We start from the raw sequence: 22,578 nt of genomic DNA on the forward strand, positions 1-22,578 counted from the left end.
AGGTTTGGGAACGGTGTGTGTGATCAGGAGTGCTGGAGCTCTGCCTGTCTGAGAGATGGATTCGACTGCCTCAAAGAAAAAGGCCTGTGCATGTAAGAAACCAACAGAAACACACGCTAACACCACACACACAACACACACCAGGCAACTGGAAAACTACATGCAGTACCATTTCTAAAAAGTGCTAGGTTGTTTCAACACAAATTTGGGTCGAATAACCCAACCATTGGGTTAAATTGAATTAACTGGGTTACACTTTACTTCGATAGTCGACGTCATGACATTCTACTAACTACAAGTAACTTTGCACCTACATGTCAACTAGCTCTCATTAGAGTATAGGGTTAGTAGAATAAGTTGGCATGTAGTTGTAAAGTTACTTACACTCACCTAAAGGATTATTAGGAACACCTGTTCAATTTCTCATGAATGCAATTATCTAATCAACCAATCACATGGCAGTGTCTTCAATGCATTTAGGGGTGTGGTCCTGGTCAAGACAATCTCCTGAACTCCACACTGAATGTCGGAATGGGAAAGAAAGGAGATTTCAGCAATTTTGAGCGTGGCATGGTTGTTGGTGCCAGACGGGCCGGTCTGAGTATTTCACAATCTGCTCAGTTACTGGGATTTTCACGCACAACCATTTCTAGGGTTTACAAAGAATGGTGTGAAAAGGGAAAAGCATCCAGTAAGCGGCAGTCCTGTGGGAGAAAATGCCTTGTTGATGCTAGAGGTCAGAGGTCATGGGCCGACTGATTCAAGCTGATAGAAGAGCAACTTTGACTGAAATAACCACTCGTTATAACCGAGGTCTGCAGCAAAGCATTTGTGAAGCCACAACACACACAACCTTGAGGCGGATGGGCTACAACAGCAGAAGACCCCACCGGGTACCACTCATCTCCACTACAAAGAGGAAAAAGAGGCGACAATTTGCACCAGCTCACCAAAATTGGACAGTTGAAGACTGGAAAAATGTTGCCTGGTCTGATGAGTCTGGATTTCTGTTGAGACATTCAGATGGTAGAGTCAGAATTTGGCGTAAACAGAATGAGAACATGGATCCATCATGCCTTGTTCCCACTGTGCAGGCTGGTGGTGGTGGTGTAATGGTGTGGGGGATGTTTTCTTGGCACACTTTAGGCCCCTTAGTGCCAATTGGGCATGGTTTAAATGCCACGGCCTACCTGAGCATTGTTTCTGCCCATGTCCATCCCTTTATGAGCACCATGTCCCCATCCTCTGATGGCTACTTCCAGCAGGATAATGCACCGTCACAAAGCTCCAATCATTTCAAACTGGTTTCTTGAACATGACAATGAGTTCACTGAACTAAAATGGCCCCACAGTCTCCAGATCTCAACCCAATAGAGCATCTTTGGGATGTGGTGGAACGGGAGCTTCGTGCCCTGGATGTGCATCCCACAAATCTCCATCAACTGCAAGATGCTCTCCTATCAATATGGCCAACATTTCTAAAGAATGCTTTCAGCAGCTTGTTGAGTCAATGCCACGTAGAATTAAGGCAGTTCTGAAGGCCAAAGGGGGTCAAACACAGTATTAGTGTGTGTTCCTAATAATCCTTTAGGTGAGTGTATAGTCAGTATGTCTGATTGGGAGCATCAAAATAAAGTGTATTTAAGCAGACAGTTACTAATACTCTCATGACTGATAGTTGCTAATAGTTAGTAGAATGTCTAAAGTGGACTATACAAATAATTGAAATGCAATATACACCGATCAGGCATAACATTATGATATTGTGTTGGTCCCCCGTCGACTCCACTAGAAGGTGTGCTGTGCTATTGATATATAATATATATATATAAGGGATAATTGGAGATGCTCTGACCCAGTCGTCTACCCGTCACAATCTGGCCCTTGTCAAACTCGCTCAAATCCTTACGCTTGCCCATTTTTCCTGCTTCTAACACATCAACTCTGAGGACTAAATGTTCACTTGCTGCCGAATATATCCCACCCACTAACAGGAGATCATCAGTGTTAGTCACTTCACCTGGTCGTAATGTTATGCCTGATCGGTGTACGTACTACATTCATGATTCAAGTAAAATGTGAGCGTATCATGTTTCTCTCAGTTCAGGGCATATTCAATACTGCCGAAATCATTATGATAACGGCTACTGTGACCAGGGCTGCAACACGGCGGCCTGTGGGTGGGACGGCTCGGACTGCCACAGAAAGCATTATCCCATCTGGGCCAAAGGAAGCCTCATTCTGCACACCAGAATCCCATTCCAGAGGGGTCAGACCCAGAACAGCTCTCTGCTATGGGCCTTGAGCACTGTCCTCCAGACCAGCGTCAAACTCCGAGGAATGGCTCCTCTCCAGCCCAGCGATGACCTCCTGACCCTGGACACCCGTCAGCTGAGCGAGCTTTATGCCCAAACCCCGTCCGGCGACAGCAACGGGTCAGTGATGCGCTCGGAACATTTCTAGCTTTACTTTGATTGTTTTATAATCCATGTTAATCAAGGTTTTTTGCACCAAAAATTCTCATAATATAATTAACATTTAATAAACCCTAATAAATACACCTAAAAATAATGTAAAAATAAATAATTTAGTTTTGCACAGCTATTTTCCAGCTCTCTCTGAGATCTCGAATTGTGCCTTAATATTTATTTATTTTTTATAGTGCATTTTATTGAAGGTTTTATGCACCAAAAATGCTTATAATATAATTAAAATTTAATAAACCCTAATAAATACACCTAAAAATAATGTAAAAATAAATAATTTAGTTTTGCACAGCTATTTTCCAGCTCTCTCCGATATATCAAATGTACTATTGTGCCTTAATTTTATATTTTTATAGTCCATATTATTGAAGGTTTTATGCACCAAAAATTATCATAATATAAAAAAACTGTAATAAACCTAAAAAAATACACTTAAAAATAATGTAAAAATAAATAATTTAGTTTTGCACAGCTATTTGCCAGCCTCTCTCTGAGCTTTAGAATTTACTATAAGTCTATATTTAGTATTATATTATATAATATTACTTTCATTTAATTTGATTGTTTTATAGTCCATATTATCGAAGGTTTTATGCACCATAAATTCTCATTAATATAAATAAAGTGTAATAAACCCTCAAAAATACAACCCCAAATAATGTAAAGAAAAAAATGATTTAGTTTTGCACAGCCTCTCTCTGAGATCTCAAATTGTGCCTTAATATTTATTTATTTTTTATAGTGCATTTTATTGAAGGTTTTATGCACCAAAAATGCTTATAATATAAATAAACCATAAAAACCATAACAAATATACCTAAACTATAATGTACAAATAAATAATTTAGTTTTGCACAGCTATTTTCCAGCCTCTCTCTCAGCTTTAGAATTTACTATAATTCTTTATTTAGTATTGTATACTACAATTTTGCTTTAATTTTATTTTATTGTTTTATAGTCCATATTATTGAAGGTTATATGCACCAGAAATTCTCATTAATATAAATAAAGTGTACTAACCCTCAAAAACACACCTAAAAATAATGTAAAAATAAATAATTTAGTTTTGCACAGCTATTTACCAGCCTCTCTCTGAGCTCTAAAATGTACTATTGTGCCTTAATTTTAATGTTTTATAGTCCATATTATTGAAGGTTTTCTGCACCAAATATTCTCATAATATAAATAAACTATAAAAACCATAAAAAAACTAAACTATAATGTAAAAATAAATAATTTAGTTTTGCACAGCTATTTACCAGCCTCTCTCTGAGCTCTAAAATGTACTATTGTGCCTTAATTTTAATGTTTTATAGTCCATATTATTGAAGGTTTTCTGCACCAAATATTCTCATAATATAAATAAACTATAAAAACCATAAAAAAACTAAACTATAATGTAAAAATAAATAATTTAGTTTTGCACAGCTATTTTCCAGCCTCTCTCTGAGTTCTTGAATTTACTATTGTGCCTTAATTTGATTGTTTTATGCACTAAAAATGCTTATAATATAAATAAACTATAAAAACCATAACAAATATACCTAAACTATAATGTTTACACAGCTATTTTCAATCCTCTCTCTGAGCTCTCGAATTCAGCTGTTATTGCTATTGTGCCTTAATTTTATTTGATCATTTATAATCCATGTTAATCATGGTTTTATGCACCAAAAATTCTCATAATATAAATCAAATACAATAAACCCTAAAACATACACCTAAAAATAATGAACAAATAAATAATTATGTTTTATACAGCTATTATCCTCCCTCTCTTGAATTAGGCTGTAACTGCATTTCTTCATGTAAATGACCTGTGATTTGATTGGCTAATCTAATTTAGTACACTTCAGTGGACATCTAGTTTTTCTTTTATATATGATGAATGGCTGATTATCATGCCTTTTCTTCAGTAATCAGTGTGTGTTTCCCAGTGTTTTGTGCTGACAGCCTCTGTATTTGTGTGCTCCAGGTCAGTGTTATTCCTCCAGCTGGATAACCGAGCCTGCTCCCGTCTTCCCTCCACCTGTTTCCCGTACGCCGCCGAGGCCGCTCTCTTCCTGCAGGCCGTCCTGGCTCTGAACCACGCCCCGTTCCCCATGATCCCAGAGATCCAGGCGGCTGTAATCAGTGTGCATGGAGTCGACGAGGAAATAGGAGCCAGAGAGGAGGTGAAACTGCCGAAAGAGGAGCGCAACAGTATGTTTCCGTCAAACACAAGCATATATTCAGACACTTAAAGTCCCCATGAAAGCAAAATGTACGTTTTCTGTGAATATGTCAGCCATACTGTTATCTATAACCTAGTGTACTCCAAAATTTGCATTTAGAAGATTTATATACATATTCAAAACTTACAGTCTCTCACTTCCGCCAATGTGGATTACTGATTTTGATGACATCACTCTGCACTCAGATGTTCTGTCCAATCAAATGCTCTCTAGAATCTGAAGCCCCGCCCCCTACATTATAAACAGAGGCTGAAGCTGCGGCTGAAATCGGTCACTTTTCTACATGGTGAATGGCACATACACTCTAAAAAAAAAGGTTCTATATGGCACCAAAAATGGTTCTTGGCTCGTAATCATAGGGGAACCTTTTTTAGTGCTATATAGCACCAATTTTGGTGCTTCAGTGGCTCTTCAGCGGTTCTTCACTGGTTATTTGACTAAGGTGCTATATAGCACTAAAAAAGGTTCCCCTATGATTACGAGCCAAGAACCATTTTTGGTGCCATATAGAACCTTTTTTTTTTAGTGTAGTGCACTATATAGGGGATGGGGAACGGTCAGTCAGTGCACTATATAGGGGATAGGGAACGATCAGACAGTGCATTATATAGGGGATAGAGAACGATCAGTCAGTGCACTATATAGGGGATAGGGGAACCTTTTTTGGTGCTTCAGCGGTTCTTTGTCTAAAGCCCTATTCGCACAGGATTAGTTGTATCTGGGGACCTCGTGTGATTTAGAAATGACTCTCCCACATCTGAATTTTGCGTGGCGCATTCGCACAGGATAAGCAAGCCTGTGATTTTACTCAAATTTACTGACTATCTCCCGGATATGATGTCAAGACTTGTAAATATTTTTTAGTTATAGAAACAGCTGTAAGAAATTATAAACAGTCTTATCGCTATCGTTTTGATTGTTTTATAGTAATAAAAATAATTTAGTTCAGTTAGAGAACAGACGCTACAATTAAAAACTGAACTGAGCAATAATAACAATATACGGAGGAAGATTCAGTTTCAAACCTAATGTAAAAGCGCCCATTTAAGCGAGTTTGTCATTGTACTGTTCTGTTTTTGTGTTCTTCATTAAGAATAATATTAAACACACCATTCAAGCAATTTACTCCCAAATTGGTGCTCATTCTAAAGTGAAAGTATAATCTGCGCGGCCGCACGGAATTCATAACGGTGCGCATTATATGCAGCCTAGCACCATTCTTCGTGAAAGATGAAGATAAAAATGTGCACAGGAAACAAAAACCTTGCAAAAATTATATACGATCCACCTAATCCCAGCCAAATCACAGAGTTGCCGATTCGCACGGGACTAAATTATCACAGGACCTCGTGTTTGGCGAAATATGGAAGGTCATTTGCAGAGGAATTTTTACTTTACAAATTACAGACATGGCCGATTCGCACGGGATTAAGATCACAGACATTCTCTGCAATTATTACAAATCACCAGAGGTCCCCAGATAACACTAATCTCGTGCGAATAGGGTTTAAGGTGCTATATAGCACCTCTGAAGAACCGCTGAAGAACCACTGAAGCACCAAAATTGGTGCTATATAGCACTAAAAAAGGTTCCCCTATGATTACGAGCCAAGAACCATTTTTGCTGCCATATAGAACATTTTTTTTTTAGAGTGTGCACAGAATGATATTTTAAAACGATATGGAGGAGATTAGGAGGAAACTGCTGCTTTACCGAGCTCAACGGCTCTGATAGCTGTGATAGAAACTAAACGCTATTGGCTGATTTAAAAAAGGGGAGGAGCTGCTCGATAGATGAGAGGTTCAGAGAAACTCTCTTGTATGTATGAGCATTGTTTACATGCTAAACCTCATGTTTCAGTTGATGGAGCCTCTCCTGCCTGGATGTGGCCAGTGGTGGGCGTGGCGGCTGGCCTCGGGCTGGCTCTGGTCCTGATGGTGCCGCTGGTGTTGCTGTGGTTAAAGAGGAGAAGACAGCGGCGAGAGGGAGGCGAGCGGGTGCATCACCGGTCCACGGTCACCGACGCCAAGGCCTGGGCTCGCCGCTCTGAGGAGAACAGAAGCAGATCAGGAAGAGATAAAGACAGAAATGGGATGAAAAAAAACAAGAAAGGAAAGGAATCAGGAAAGCGACGTAAGGAGCCCCTCGGAGAGGATGCCATCCGCATGCGGTGAGTGTCTTTGAAGAGTTTTCACACTGTGAGTGAGGGAGGAAACGCCGCTGATGGGGAGGGACTGTTCGCTGATTTTAGGCCCCTGAGGAAGGAACTGGACATCGGAAGTGACACCGACGTGACCCAGAGCTCCATGGAGGACATCAACAAGACAATCTGTGACCACAGATCACCAGACCCAAAACACTTCCAACAGCCCCGCATGCTGGGTGAGAATGAGGAGGAACCACCACACATACTTTATTTATATTTACTCTAAAATGGGGGGGAAAAAAATCTGTGGAACCAAATTTGTAAATTTTAATTTAATATATATTTAATTTAAAGTATAATGTAACAAATTTATTAAATTAATATATCATTAATTATATATATCTACATTACTAAAACATATATATTCAGAAGATTAAAATACAATATAAAGTAATTAATGTGACTAATGTAGTGTTATTTTAGTATTGTTTATGTACTATTATAGTATTTATTAATATTTTGAATTAGCTTTTTAGTTTGTTTTAGTATAGTTTGTTTATTTAAGTTTTGTCATTTTTATATATTTGTTAAATATTGATATTTTGCCTCTATTTTAATTTTAGTACATTAACTTAAACTATCTGATTACAGTGGGGCAAAAAAAAGTATTTAGTCAGCCAGCAATTGTGCAAGTTCTCCCACTTAAAAAGATGAGAGAGGCCTGTAATTTTCATCATAGGTACACTTCAACTACGAGAAAAAAAATCCAGAAAATCACATTGTCTGCTTTTCAAAGAATTTATTTGCAAATTATGGTGGAAAATAAGTATTTGGTCAATAACAAAAGTTCATCTCAATACTTTGTTATATATCCTTTGTTGGCAATGACAGAGGTCAAACGTTCTCTGTCAGTCTCCACAAGGTTTTTACACACTGTTGCTGGTAGTTTGGCCCTGCATGCAGATCTCCTCTAGAGTAGTGATCGCTGGGCAACACGGATTTTCAACTCCTCCAAAGATTTTCTATGGGGTTGAGATCTGGAGATTGGCTAGGTCACTCCAGGACCTTGAAATGCTTCTTACGAAGCTACTCCTTCGTTGCTCGGGCTGTGTGTTTGGGATCATAGTCATGCTGAAAGACCCAGCCACGTTTCATCTTCAATACCCTTCCTGATGGAAGGAGGTTTTTACTCAAGGCCCCATTCATTCTTTCCTTTACGCGGATCAGTCGTCCTGGTCCCTTTGCAGAAAAACAGCCCCAAAGCATGATGCCCCCCCCCCCCAAAAAAAGTTATATTTTGGTTTCATCTGACCATATGACATTCTCCCAATCCTCTTCTGGATCATCCAAATGCTCTCTAGCAAACTTCAGACGGGCCCGGACATGTACTGGTTTAAGCCGTCTGGCACTGCAGGATTCGAGTCCCTGGTGGCGTAGTGTGTTACTGATGGTAGCCTTTGTTACTTTGGTCCCAGCTCTCTGCAGGTCATTCACTAGGTCCCCCCATGTGGTTCTGGGATTTTTGCTCACTGTTCTTGTGATCATTTTGAGGGGTGAGGGGTGAGATCCTGCGTGGAGCCCCAGATCGAGGGAGATTATCAGTTGTCTTGTATGTTTTCCATTTTCTAATAATTGCTCCCACAGTTGATTTCTTCACACCAAGCTGCTTACCTATTGCAGATTCAGTCTTCCCAGCCTGGTGCAGGTCTACAATTTTGTTTCTGGTGTCCTTTGACAACTCTTTGGTCTTGGCCATAGGGGAGTTTGGAGTCTGACTGTTTGAGGTTGTGGACAGGTGTCTTTTATACTGATAACCAGTTCAAAAAGGGGCCATTAACACAGGGAATGGGTGGAGGACAGAGGAGCCTCTTAAAGAAGAAGTTACAGGTCTGTGAGAGCCAGAAATCGTGCTCTTTTGTAGGTGACCAAATACATATTTTCCACCATAATTTGCAAATAAATTCTTTAAAAATCGTGTGATTTTCTGGATTTTTTTTCTCATTCTGTCTCTCAAAGTTGAAGTGTACCTATGATGACAATTACAGGCCTCTCTAATCTTTTTAAGTGGGAGAACTTGCACAATTGGTGGCTGACTAAATACTACTATGCCCCACTGTATAGCCATTTTAATGAATGAAAATGCACTATTTAAATAGCAATATTTAAAAAAAACATAACACACATTGCTAAAACTTAAACTAAAATGAAACTGAAAATATAAAATTAAAAGCTAATTCAAAATATGAATAAATGAATATTAAAAACTAAAATATTTCAAGCTAATTGAAGCTAAACAGAATCATGTAAACAATCTTGTAAATCCCGACCACAACCTTTGAAAATCATGTCCATCTAAACAACATTAGCATATTATTGTCAGTGTCCTATAAAAAGGGGAAGTGCTGATTCTGATCTTGCATACTATAGGGCAGAAGGGGGATTGGGACACAGCCCCTGTCCTTCATCATGTTTCTCTGTAATCTCTTCTGTAGCTCCACCTAGAGGATGGGAGAGAAACGCTGTTCCTGCACCTCAACGACCACCAAGAAGTGTGAGCTAATTTTTCCTGATTTTAACAATCAGTCTGCATTATATACTTCTGGATGGATGGAACGACAGAAGGAATGAGGGATGGATGGACAGAAATAATGACAGAGAAAGAATGATAGATAGAAAGATAATGGATGGATTGATAAAACGACAGATAGATAATGGATGGATGGATGGATGGATGGATGGATAGATAGATAGATAGATAGATAGAATGACAGAAAGAATGAGGGATGGATGGACAGATGGATATATAGATGGATGGATGGATGGATGGATATATAGATAAATGGATGGATAGATAGATGGATAGATAGATAGATAGATGGATGGATGGATGGATGGACAGAAACAACAACAGATAGAAAGACAGATAGAAAGAACAACAGATAGAAAGATAATGACTGTAGGATAATGATCTTCAACTCCCACCTCCAGCAGAGCTTCGACCGGATCCCGAGGGAGTCTGGAGATATTGAGTCCGAGTGGACCATGTTCTCCACCTCCATTGTCGCTGCGGCCGCTCGGAGCTGTGGCCGTAAGATCTCCGGTGCCTGTCGAGGCGGCGATCCCTGAACCCGGTGGTGGACACCGGAAGTAAGGGATGCCGTCAAGCTGAAGAAGGAATCCTATCGGGCCTGGAGCTGACAGGTACCGGCAGGCCAAGCGGACTGCAGCCCGGGTAGTCGTGGAGGCAAAAACTCGGGCCTGGGAGGAGTTCGGTGAGGCCATGGAGAAAGTCTATCGGTTGGCCTCGAAGAGATTCTGGCAAACCGTTCGACGCCTCAGGAGGGGGAAGCAGTGCCCTACCAACACTGTTTACAGTGGAGATGGGCACCTGTTGACCTCAACTGGGGATATCGTCGGGCGGCGGAAGGAATACTTCGAGGATCTCCTCAATCCCACCGACATGTCTTCCGTTGAGGAAGCAGAGGCTGGGGACTCAGAGGTGGACTCGTCCATCACCCGGGCTGAAGTCATCGAGGTGTTAAAAAGCTCCTCAGTGGCTCCGGGGGTGGATGAGATCCGCCCTGAGTACCTCAAGTCTCTGGATGTTGTGGGGCTGTCTTGTCTGACACGCCTCTGCAACATCGCATGGCGTTTGGGGACAGTGCCTCTGGGATGGCAGACCGGGGTGGTGGTCCCTCTTTTCAAGAAGGGGGACTGGAGAGTGTGTTCCAACTACAGGGGGATCACACTTCTCAGCCTCCCCGGGAAAGTCTATGCCAGGGTACTGGAGAGGAGAATACGGCCGATAGTGGAACCTCGAATTCAGGAGGAACAGTGTGGTTTTCGTCCCTCTCGTGGAACACTGGACCAGCTCTATACCCTCTACAGGGTGCTGGAGGGTTCATGGGAGTTTGCCCAACCAGTCCACATGTGTTTTGTGGATTTGGAGAAGGCATTCGACCGTGTTCCTCGTGGCATCCTGTGGTGGATGCTCTGGGAGTATGGGGTCGGCGGCCCCTGCTTAGGGCTGTTCGGTCCCTGTACGACCAGAGCAAGAGCTTGGTCCGCATTGCCGGCAGTAAGTCAGACCTGTTCCCGGTGCATGTTGGACTCCGGCAGGGCTGCCCTTTGTCACCGGTTCTGTTCATAATTTTTATGGACAGAATTTCTAGGCGCAGCCAAGGGCCGGAGGGTGTCCGGTTTGGGGACCACACGATTTCATTGCTGCTTTTTGCGGATGATGTTGTCATGTTGGCCTCCTCAGACCAGGACCTTCAGCACTGGGACGGTTTGCAGCCGAGTGTGAAGCGGCTGGGATGAGAATCAGCACCTCCAAGTCCGAGGCCATGGTTCTCAGTCGGAAAAGGGTGGATTGCCCACTTCAGGTTGGTGGAGAGTTCCTGCCTCAGGTGGAGGAGTTCAGGTATCTCAGGGTCTTGTTCACGAGTGAGGGAAGGATGGAACGGGAGATGGACAGACGGATCGGTGCAGCTTCTGTCGTGCTAAAGAAGGAGCTGAGCTGTAAGGCGAAGCTCTCGATTTACCGGTCGATCTACGTTCCTACTCTCACCTATGGTCATGAGCTGTGGGTCATGACCGAAAGGACAAGATCCTGGATACAGGCGGCCGAAATTACATACTGTTGCGCTCCTCTTTCGGCAGTTTCACCTCCTCTCTGGCTCCTATTTCCTTGTCGATTCCATGCACACTGATTACAGCCGCCTGGATCTCATGAGCTGTGGGTCATGACCGAAAGGACAAGATCCCGGATACAGGCGGCCGAAATGAGCTTTCTCCGTAGGGTGGCTGGGCGCTCCCTTAGAGATAGGGTGAGGAGCTCAGTCACTCAGGAGGAACTCAGAGTAGAACCGCTGCTCCTCCACATCGAGAGGAGCCAGCTGAGGTGGCTCGGGCATCTGTTCCGGATGCCTCCTGGACGCCTTCCCAGGGAGGTGTTTCGGGCACGTCCCACCGGGAGGAGGCCCTGGGGAAGACCAAGGACACGCAGGAGGGACTCTGTCTTCCGGCTGGCCCCCAGAAGAGCTGGAGGAAGTGTCTAGGGAGAGGGAAGTCTGGGCATCTCTGCTTAGACTGTTGCCCCCACAACCTGGCCCCCGGATAAACGGAAGATGATTGATGGATGGATGGATGGATGGATAGAATGACAGATAGAATGACAGAACAGGTCGTTCTATCTATCCATCCCTCCATGGATGGATGGATGGATGGATGGATGGATAGATAATGGATGGATGGATGGATAGATAATGGATGGATGGATGGATGGATAGATAGATAATGGATGGATGGATGGATGGATAGATAATGGATGGATGGATGGATGGATAGATAGATAATGGATGGATGGATGGATGGATAGATAGATAATGGATGGATGGATGGATGGATGGATAGATAGATAATGGATGGATGGATGGATGGATAGATAGATAATGGATGGATGGATGGATAGATGGATGGATAATGGATGGATGGATGGATGGATGGATAGATAGATAATGGATGGATGGATAGATAGATAATGGATGGATGGATGGATGGATAGATAGATAATGGATGGATGGATGGATAGATGGATGGATAATGGATGGATGGATGGATGGATGGATGGATGGATAGATAGATAGATAGATAATGGATGGATGGATGGATGGATGGATGGATATATAATGGATGGATGGATGGATGGATGGATGGATAGATAGATAGATAGATAATGGATGGATGGATGGATGGATGGATGGATAGATAGATGGATAGATAGATAGATAATGGATGGATGGATGGATGGATGGATAGATAGATAGATAATGGATGGATGGATGGATGGATGGATGGATAGATAATGGATGGATGGATGGATGGATGGATAGATAGATAGATAATGGATGGATGGATGGATGGATAGATAATGGATGGATGGATGGATGGATAGATAGATAATGGATGGATGGATGGATAGCTAGATAATGGATGGATGGATGGACAGAAACAATGACAGATAGACATTTCTAGATATATTTCTGCATGCTGTGTCATTGTGTGTTCTCTCTCTCCCTCTCTCTCCCTCTCTCTCTCTCTCTCTCCCTCTCTCTCTCTCTCTCTCTCTCTCTCTCTCTCTCTCTCTCTCTCTCTCTCAGAGTGCTCCGGTGCAGTGGTGTGGTCCGGATGGCTCAGTGGTGCTGATCCGAGCGGTCAGAAGTGGGCTTGACCGGGTGGTCCTGGAGCTCCTGAGAGCCGGAGTGCCGGTCAACAACACCGACCATACGGGTACGGTTCTCTTCTTCTGTGGTCTTCAGTGTGGTGTGTGTTTCCTGTGCAGTTGGGGAGTAATGTGTTCTGCCCTTTCTCCTCCCTCTCTCTCTCCCTCTGTCCTGAACTCCCCACTGCTGCTTCCCTCACTCCAGCTCCCCTGATAAACACTGAATCAGAGCAGAGTTAATGTAGTATTAACCTTCCATGCCTTTGTTTCTCTCTCTCATACATCTCCCTCTTACGGTCATGGTCTTCCTATTTTCCTTCCCTTAACACATTCCTCACGTCTGGCTTCGTCCACTCTTTTGTGACCCCTCTGTGCGCCATTACCTGATCCCCCTTTCACTGATCGATCAATTCCTTCTGGCATCTCTTCTCTTTCTCTCTCTCTCCCACTCTTCCTCCAGGGAGATCTGCCCTCCACTGGGCGTGCTCAGTCAATCACCTCCCGCTGACCCGGACTCTCATTCGCTACGGCGCTGCAGTGGATCTACAGGACCATAAGGTACAGGAAGCTCATGATCCTGCGCTCCTCACTTCCCAATAGCCAATCCCATAAACCAGCGCTGCTATGGGCCAATCAGAATCACTTCTGGAGAGATGGATGAATGAGTGGATGGATAGACTGATAGATAGTGAGAGGGTCAATTTTAATAGATTGACAATAGATTGAATAGATGATAGACAAAAAGAACGATGGATAGATTGAACGATGGATGGATGGATAAATGGATAGATAGAATGACAAAAAGATTGACAGACAGATAGACAGACAGACAGACAGACAGACAGACAGACAGACAGACAGACAGATAGATAGATAGATAGATAGATAGATAGATAGATAGATAGATAGATAGATAGATAGAACGACAGAAAGAATAACAGATAGATAGATAATGAATGGATGGTTGGATGGATGGATAGATAGAACGAGAGATAGACAATAATGGATGGATGGATAAATAGAACGACAGATAGACTGATAATGGATGGATGGACAGAAATAACGACAAATAGATAGAGAATGGATGGATAGATAGAACGACAGATAGACAATGGATGGATGGACAGAAAGAACGACAGATTGATAATGGATGGATGGATGGATAGATAGATGATTGGTTGGTTGGATGGATGGATAGATAGAACAACAGATAATGGATGGATGGACAGAAAACGACAGATAGACAGATGATGGATGGATGATTAGATGGATGGATAGAACGACAGATAGAAAGATAATGGATGGATGGTTGGATGGATGGACAGAAAGAATGACAGATAGATAGATAGTGGATGGATGGATGGTTGGATGGACAGAAAGAACGACAGATAGATAGATAGTGGATGGATGGTTGGATGGATGGACAGAAAGAATGACAGATAGATAGATAATGGATGGATGGTTGGATGGATGGACCGAAAGAACGACAGATAGATAGATAATGGATGGATGGTTGGATGGATGGATAGATAGAACGAGAGATAGAAAGATAATGGATGGATGGTTGGATGGATGGATGGACAGAAAGAACGACAGACAGATAGATAAATAATGGATGGATGGACAGAAAGAACGACAGATAGATAGATAATGGATAGATGGTTGCATGGATGGATAGATGGAACGACAGATAGATAGATAGATAGATAGATAGATAGATAGAGAGATAGATAGATAGATAGATAGATAGATAGATAGATAGATAGATAGATAGATAGATAGATAGATAGATAGATAGATAGATAGATAGGTAATGGATGGTTGGATGGATGGATAGATAGATAGAATGACAGATAGATAGATAATGGATGGATGGATAGATAGAACGACAGATAGATAGATAATGGATGGATGGATAGATAGAACGACAGATAGATAGATAATGGATGGATGGATAGATAGAACGACAGATAGATAGATAATGGATGGATGGATAGATAGAACCACAGATAGATAGATAATGGATGGATGGTTGGATGGATGGATGGACAGAAAGAACGACAGATAGATAGATAATGGATGGATGGATAGATAGATAGAACAACAGATAGATAGATAATGGATGGATGGTTGGATGGATGGACAGAAAGAAAGACAGACAGATAGATAGATAACGGATGGATGGATGGATGGACGGATAGAAAGAACGACAGATAGATAGATAATGGATGGATGGATGGACAGAAAACGACAAATAGACAGATGATGGATGGATGATTTGATGGATGGATTGATAGAACGACAGATAGATAGATAATGGATGGATGATTGGATGGACAAAAAGAATGACAGATAGATAGATAGTGGATGGATGGTTGGATGGATGGACAGAAAGAAAGAACGACAGATAGACAATGGATGGATGGATGGATAGATAGAACGAGAGATAGCCAGTTAATGGATGGATGATAGATAGAATGACAAATAGATAGATAATGGATGTATGGTTGGATGGACAGAAAGAACGACAGATAGATAGATAATGGATGGATGAATGGATGGATGGATAGATAGAATGACAGAGATAGATAATGGATGGATGGACAGAAAGAACGACAGATAGATAGATAATGGATGGATGGTTGGATGGATGGATAGATAGAACGACAGATAGACAGATAATGGATGGATGGACAGAAAGAACGACAGATAGACAGATGATGGATAGATGGTTGGATGGATGGATAGATAGAACGACAGATAGATAGATAATGGATGGATGGTCGGATGGATGGACAGAAAGAACGACAGATAGATAGATAATGGATGGATGGGTGGATAGACAGATAGAACGACAGAAAGAATGACAGATAGAGAGATGATGGATGGATGGATGAGCAATAGTAATGTAATAAAAGTCATTCTTTCTCTATAGGGTGAAACGGCGTTGTTTCTCTCGGCTCTTCACGGTTGCTATGACACCGCACGCTTCCTGCTGCTGAACGCGGCCAATCAGGATCTGTCTGACTGCAAAGGGCGGCGGCCACTGGATGTGGCTCGGGAGGGATTACATCATCATGTCCTGGAGCTCCTATTGGCTCACAGAGTTCACCGGGCGCCGGTTCCTCTGGATCCCTCCACCGAGGTGCTCTGGGACGATCGCACCTACGCCTTCTCCCCTTGGGTTGCTTCGCCTCCATGTCTGCCCGGAAGAAGTGCCTCGTTCTCAGGGGTCATAGGTCACAGGGGGATGTCAACACCTCCACCGATGTAAGTTGCAACAATTCCTTATGTGGCGTTCACAGCGAACGCGATTGACGCAAATAATTCGCGCTGATCGCGCGAAGTTGGATGCTTGAACATTTTGATGCTGCGTTCACACCAAACGCGAATAGAGTGAATAGTTTGACGCATGAACATTTTGAATCCATTCGTGAATCCACAGTGAATTGGACGCTCGTAGAAATCGAGCGTTTGAAGCGAAATACATGCGCGTTCAAGGCACTCCAGGAGAAATATGTCATAAAACACCACTCTGCCTCTTTTCATTTTCATTAAAAATATATACTAAGCATTAATAGCCACACAAATGTGGTCCAGGCAACTCCTACATTATCTTCACTGCATGTGTATTTAAAGGGGCTATATGCAACTTTTTCCCCAAAATAAACGTAACAATAGCCTTTTTATTTTACCATTTATGACTCAAACATCTCCTGATGAGCTAGGGTTAGGGTTAGGGTTAGGGTGGGTTAGATATCCTAAAAAAATTAAGTTATGAAACTTCTCTTTGCGCTCAGTCAAAACGATTTGGCAGACAACAAATGAAAATTCATGAGAGCAAAGATCGGCCGTTAGATCAACACACGATGAACCACTACAGGCCGCCAGAGCCAGACGGCAGAAGGACTGGCCGAGGAAAGGCTGCCCTCGCTGGGGTTAATGAGCGCCGCTGATCACCTCACAACTCCACACACACAAGATTCATTTTTTTAAATAGGCGCTCTCTTTATAAATAAACCACAGATTTGAGCTTTAAACAACTACATTCTCACCTGGAAAAGTCTTAAAACTACATTTTGCATCAGACGCGTGAATGCACAAAAGCACCACTCGCGTGTAACGTGCGTATTGCGCAACACGCTCAATTCGCGTCCTTCCGCGCCGCGGGACCTCCAGACGTGCGTCAACGTGCCTTTCCATTGACTTAACCTTGAAATAACTCGCGCCAGACGCTCTATTCGCGTTCGGTGTGTACGCAGCATGAGTTCACTCGATTCATTCGCGCGTGAAATTCACTTCACAACAGACGTGATTCTGCTCATGGGCGGGGCTTCTGCCAGCGGCTCGTCTCGTGGAGAAATGGCTGACATGGGCTGTGTTTACACGTCTTTTTGTTAAAATCTACTGTTAATGTGTGACAAAATGTAGTTTTAAGACTTTTTCAGTTGATAATGTAGTTGTTTAAAGCTCAAATGTGTGGTTTATTTATAAAAAGAGCGCCTATTTGAACATTTAATCTGTCGTTTTCGGAGTTGTGAGCTCCAGCGGATCAGCGGCGCTCAGCGCTTAACTGTACGTTAGCGTTGTAGCTGACTAGCACTGACTTTGAATGTTTGACTGAATTGTTTGCTTTATTTCATGTATAGCTTGTTATACCTTTTACTTATACTTTTGTATTATTGTTCAAACATAAACTTGCATTTAACAAAAAGAGACTGGGTTGTTTTTCATGTCATTTAATGTTATCACAGTGATAATCATATTGTCTGAACCAGATATTAATATACAGATTTTCTCCTCATTGTTGTCACTACTAGAGCAAGCTCCTGATTGGTTAACGCCAAAGTTCAGATTTTTCAACTTGAACGATTCGCGCGAATCACACGTTCAAAACGCTCAATTTGCGCGAATCGCGTCGCCTCATTAGCGTGAATCGCGCCATTCGCGCCGCAGAATGCCTATTCGCGTCTCTGCATTGACTTAACATGTAAATCACTCGCACGAATCGCGTCATTCGCGTCTGGTGTGAACGCACCATTACACTTGCATTTTTAAGTTCCCATGCCTGCCATGTTCACTCATGTTTCGTCCTCTACAGTGATTGGCAGATGGGCGTGGCGCAATGCTCCTCCCCCCAGAACTGGCGTCCAACCCCCAACCAATCAGCAACGGCATTGGTCACGCCCAGGATTCTCGGCCGCCCATCTCGGCCTATCAGCACTCTCCAGGAAGTGACATCAGAGGCTGAGGACGAGGAGAGGGAGAGGGAGAGGGAGAGGGAGATGACACTGGATGTTACTCGGGCAGCAACGCCTCACTTCCTGTGTCCACAACCAGCGCCCCGCCAGCGCTCGTTCTCCTGTACCCAGCATGCACTGAACCGCCGCTCCAGTGGCAACCAATCAGAGCCGTCCTTAGCAGCGCCAGCAGGAAAACCAGCCAATGAGCATGTCGAAATAGTGATCGTGCCCCACCCGAGAGAAGCAGCCAGCCAATCAGAGAGCAAAGCCAGCGGGAACAGCCTCGGCTCGACTCAGATGGACTCTGAGAGGGAAAATATAAGGAACTGCATCTCCAAAGTCCACAGTGAGAGGGTCAATAATGAGCCCAGCATCGCCATCCAAAGCAGCATGTGAGAGAAATCACAGTTAAAAATGTACATATTGTTTATAATTAGGCTTTTATAATCACAGAGGTCCGACTATTTAGGGGCGATCGGCTACCCTGAGAAAATCTGATCTACAAATACGCCATTCCAGACGTCTGAAGGCCAAAGAATTTGGATAACAATCTGCCAGTGGGCAGTAGGGGGAGAGTGGGGTAAGATGTCAGAATGTCAGATGTCAGAAAATATCAGAATACATCTCTGACAAAGGGTTCTAAAAATATGGGTCCTTATTAAAAAATAGTGTTCATGTGGCTCAACTTACCCCAAGTGATGGATGGATAGAATGACAGAAAGGACGACAGATGGATGGATGGATGGATGGATGGATGGATGGATGGATGGATGGATGGATGGATGGATGGATGGATAGATAGATAGATAGATAGATAGATAGATAGATAGATAGATAGATAGATAGATAGATAGATAGATAGATAGATAGATAGATAGATAGATAGATAGACAGATAGATAGATAGATAGATAGATAGATAGATAGATAGATAGATAGATAGATAGATAGATAGATAGATAGATAGATAGATAGATAGATAGATAGATAGATAGATAGATAGATAGACGGATAGATGGATAGATAGATAGAACAACAGAAAGAACGACATATAGATAGACAGATGGGCAGTAGGAGGAGAGTGGGGTAAGATGAGACATTTTTTTCAAAGGGTTCTAAGAATATGGTTACCCCAGGTTAGGGGTAAGTTGCACCATCTGGGTGTAAACAGACCGTCTAACTGAATCTGAATCAAATTTCAAAATGCGAAATTGTAAAGATAATATTACCTATTTTTAAAACACCTTCAATAATCAGATTTCATTTTACTAATAGTCATATTTCTGTTCTTAAAGCTAACCTATACAAGATAAAACCAATTAAATGAAGTTGAAATTTCAATATCTTTAATGGTTTGATGGGTACACAATACGTTGAACACCAATGTTGTAACCTTCCCAAAAACAGACTAAAGCGAGAGTTTGTTGAGTTAAATTAAATACAATAAAAACTGAATCAGAATTAATGAATAAAAGTCATTGAAACTAATAAACATTTTAGTCAAACGGCCATTAGGGACTATTGAAAGATATATATGATTAAGCATCTTCTAGGTCTTATCAGAGAAGGATTTGCTGTACTTGTGCATTATTCCTATCAAATAAACTCAAACTAAACCACTTGTGTGACATTACATTGAAATGATACCAGTTTATACTTCAGAGATATAACTCAACTGCCTTATGGTGGGGTAAATTACTATAAAACACCGGCTCAATTTACCCCACAGCATTTGGCTCACTTTGCCCCATAGCTGCCATTTTGGATAAAACTATCTATACCAATTCAATATTTAGATATGGTTTTATACATTGCTAAATCACCAATATGGATCATAAATCGTTTCATTTGCTTTGATGCCACACCCTTTACATCAGTTATGCTCAAATTAAAAAAACAGTTTTAAACAAAACGGATGCCTTCCATTTTCACTGTCTGGCAGAAATGATGAGCGGTTTCCAAAATATACGGTCACATGACAATAAAAGTTGCCAAGATAAAAGGGGGTGGGTCAGCTTACCCACTGGCACATTTTACCCCACTCTCCCCTAGATTATTTGTCAATACCTGCTCTCTCCTCTTCTCCATCACTCTTTCTTTTTCTCTCAGTATCCGTTGATTGACAGTCTTCTCATTGTCGTCTGTGACTGAAGAAGGTAAACATAGGGTTAACTGATATCTATGTTTTATGAATAATTTCTTAGACAGTGTAATTCACTGAAGGCTACCAGGAAACTAAGTTTATTAAATTAATTCACAATATGAACGCATTCATTATTAATCTAACGTTAATGTTTCGAGTCCCCTCACAGTGACAGTTGGTCATGTAAATCACAGGCCTGTTTTCAAAATGGAGCAATTAGACAAAAGTTTATTATTAATTTTAATTTGATTATTTTTGTCTATCCTAAAACAGCTGTCAAATATGAAATGTTTAGTTGATCTACTTACATCTTATCTGACTTTATGACGGTTGACTGACGCATGACGCTGCTGGATTTCGCGCTCATCAGCTCCGGTCTGTGAACATAAGGCCCGCCTACTTTGATTTGATTGGTCATCTCTAATATTTTTTGACATTGACGAGCGGTGACAGACCAATGAGGAAGCTCAAATGAGAAGCTCTTGGCTTTCTCAGGAAAACATGTCCTCTTCCAAAATCAAAATCAATTTAAATATGTATAAAGAAAATAAAACATATTTAGGACAATCAAGTTTGTATCATGATTGTTGTTGTGTGTTTGTAATTTACATTATCATGAATGTAATATGTTTTGGATGTTTTACTTTATGTAATTTAGGGTTGATTTGCTGTAATAACACGTCAGTATTGCTGAAATGTCAAGAAAATTATACAACACAAGCTAAGTATATATTATAATAATATGTATCCTAATGAACTAGTGTTACACCTAAAAAAATGAGTAGTAAATATATATTTAAAGTTATGTATACACTCACACGAAATGAAGATTGTCCCGATTAAAGTGTATTTTATACAATGCTGTTGTTGGTAATGGGATTTTCTTACTTTTTATACAGCAGGAATGCGTTCAGTTTATCAAGGTTTCCATATAAATCTGAAGCAGCACAACTGTTTTCAACATTGATAATAATCATAAATGTTTGTTGAGCATAACCATCATATGAGAGATCAGTGAAGGATCATGTGACTCTGAAGACTGGAGTAATGATGATAAATTCAGCTTTGATCACAGGAATAAATGACACTTATATATTCACTTAGAGAACAGATGATCTACACTGGAGGAATATTTCATAATGTTTACTGTATTTTTGATCAAATATGTGTGAGTGAGTGAGTTTTTCTTGTGTGTGTGTGTGTGTGTGCTTGTTTGCGTGTGTGTGCTTGTTTGCGTGTGTGTGTGTGTGTGTGTGTGTGTGTGTGTGTGTGTGTGTGTGTGTGTGTGTGTGTGTGTGTGTGTGTGTGTGTGTGTGTGTGTGTGTGTGTGTGTGTGCGTTCGTGTGTATGTGAGTGTGAATATGAAGCTATGCTCACAATCATAATTTACAGGAAAGAGATGGATTATTACTGTACTGATGATGTAATCCGTGCCAATCCACCCCCCCCCCCCACCCACCCACGCGCACACACACACACACACACACACACACACATTCTCCGCATGTTTATAGGTGGAGCTTCTCTGAGTCTCACCTAGAGAATGACAGACAGAAACAGGACAACATCAACATCGAGGTAAAACAATCTCAACACATAATCACTGCCTTCAGAGAAAAATCATAATAATATCTCCACTTATAATGACGTCGAAGCTTCTTTGAGGACATTTAAAGGAGCAGTACCAGTTTTTACAATAATGAGTCAACTACATTTATCCTGAACTAAAAGAACAATACTGCCAGTATTTATTCATCCTGATGTAGGATACAGTATAAAATATCTGTAAGATCAACAGTTGTATCTGTTAGTGTGTGTGTGTTGGGTAATTCACTAATGTTAATAAATGAGACTTTACTGTAAAGAGGATCTGTAGATCTTTTTGTGCTGCTAATATCGCTGATTCATGTCTGATTTGAGCCATAAACTCTAAAGCTCAGATCATCACTGAATTAAACATGAGTCACTTGAATAGATGAGCTCAAAGTAAAGCTGAATGGAGATCATTAGATGATTGATTGTGTGTGTGTGTGTGTGTGTGTGAGAGAGAGAGAGAGAGAGTCTCATCAGGTTCATCTGGTTTGTTCACTTGAAGAATGTCTG

The 22,578-nt window shown here is 41.6% G+C and overlaps 2 protein-coding genes across 2 annotated transcripts in view; both read left to right on the top strand.

The window, feature by feature from the left end:
* The window catches only part of notchl (notch receptor, like), a 23,844-nt gene extending 2,512 nt beyond the window's left edge, over nt 1-21,332 (top strand). The window contains exons 2-12 of the mRNA XM_079837783.1: nt 1-92; nt 2,103-2,435; nt 4,462-4,688; nt 6,582-6,891; nt 6,973-7,103; nt 9,360-9,418; nt 13,029-13,158; nt 13,551-13,648; nt 16,026-16,360; nt 18,192-18,725; nt 18,803-21,332. The exon at nt 1-92 is cut by the window's left edge and continues 53 nt beyond it. Of these exons, the coding sequence (XP_079693909.1) occupies nt 1-92; nt 2,103-2,435; nt 4,462-4,688; nt 6,582-6,891; nt 6,973-7,103; nt 9,360-9,418; nt 13,029-13,158; nt 13,551-13,648; nt 16,026-16,360; nt 18,192-18,725; nt 18,803-18,821 (2,268 nt within the window). The 3' untranslated portion in view covers nt 18,822-21,332. The remainder of the gene's footprint in view (nt 93-2,102; nt 2,436-4,461; nt 4,689-6,581; nt 6,892-6,972; nt 7,104-9,359; nt 9,419-13,028; nt 13,159-13,550; nt 13,649-16,025; nt 16,361-18,191; nt 18,726-18,802) is intronic.
* Nucleotides 21,333-21,640: 308 nt separating this feature from the next.
* The window catches only part of LOC307138525 (uncharacterized protein), a 35,828-nt gene continuing 34,890 nt past the window's right edge, over nt 21,641-22,578 (top strand). The window contains exon 1 of the mRNA XM_079836860.1: nt 21,641-22,053. The gene's annotated coding sequence lies outside the window, so the exon portion shown is untranslated. The remainder of the gene's footprint in view (nt 22,054-22,578) is intronic.

Source organism: Gobio gobio (genome assembly GCF_949357685.1).
Source record: "Gobio gobio genome assembly, chromosome: 15".
Taxonomy (NCBI): Eukaryota; Metazoa; Chordata; class Actinopteri; order Cypriniformes; family Gobionidae; genus Gobio; species Gobio gobio.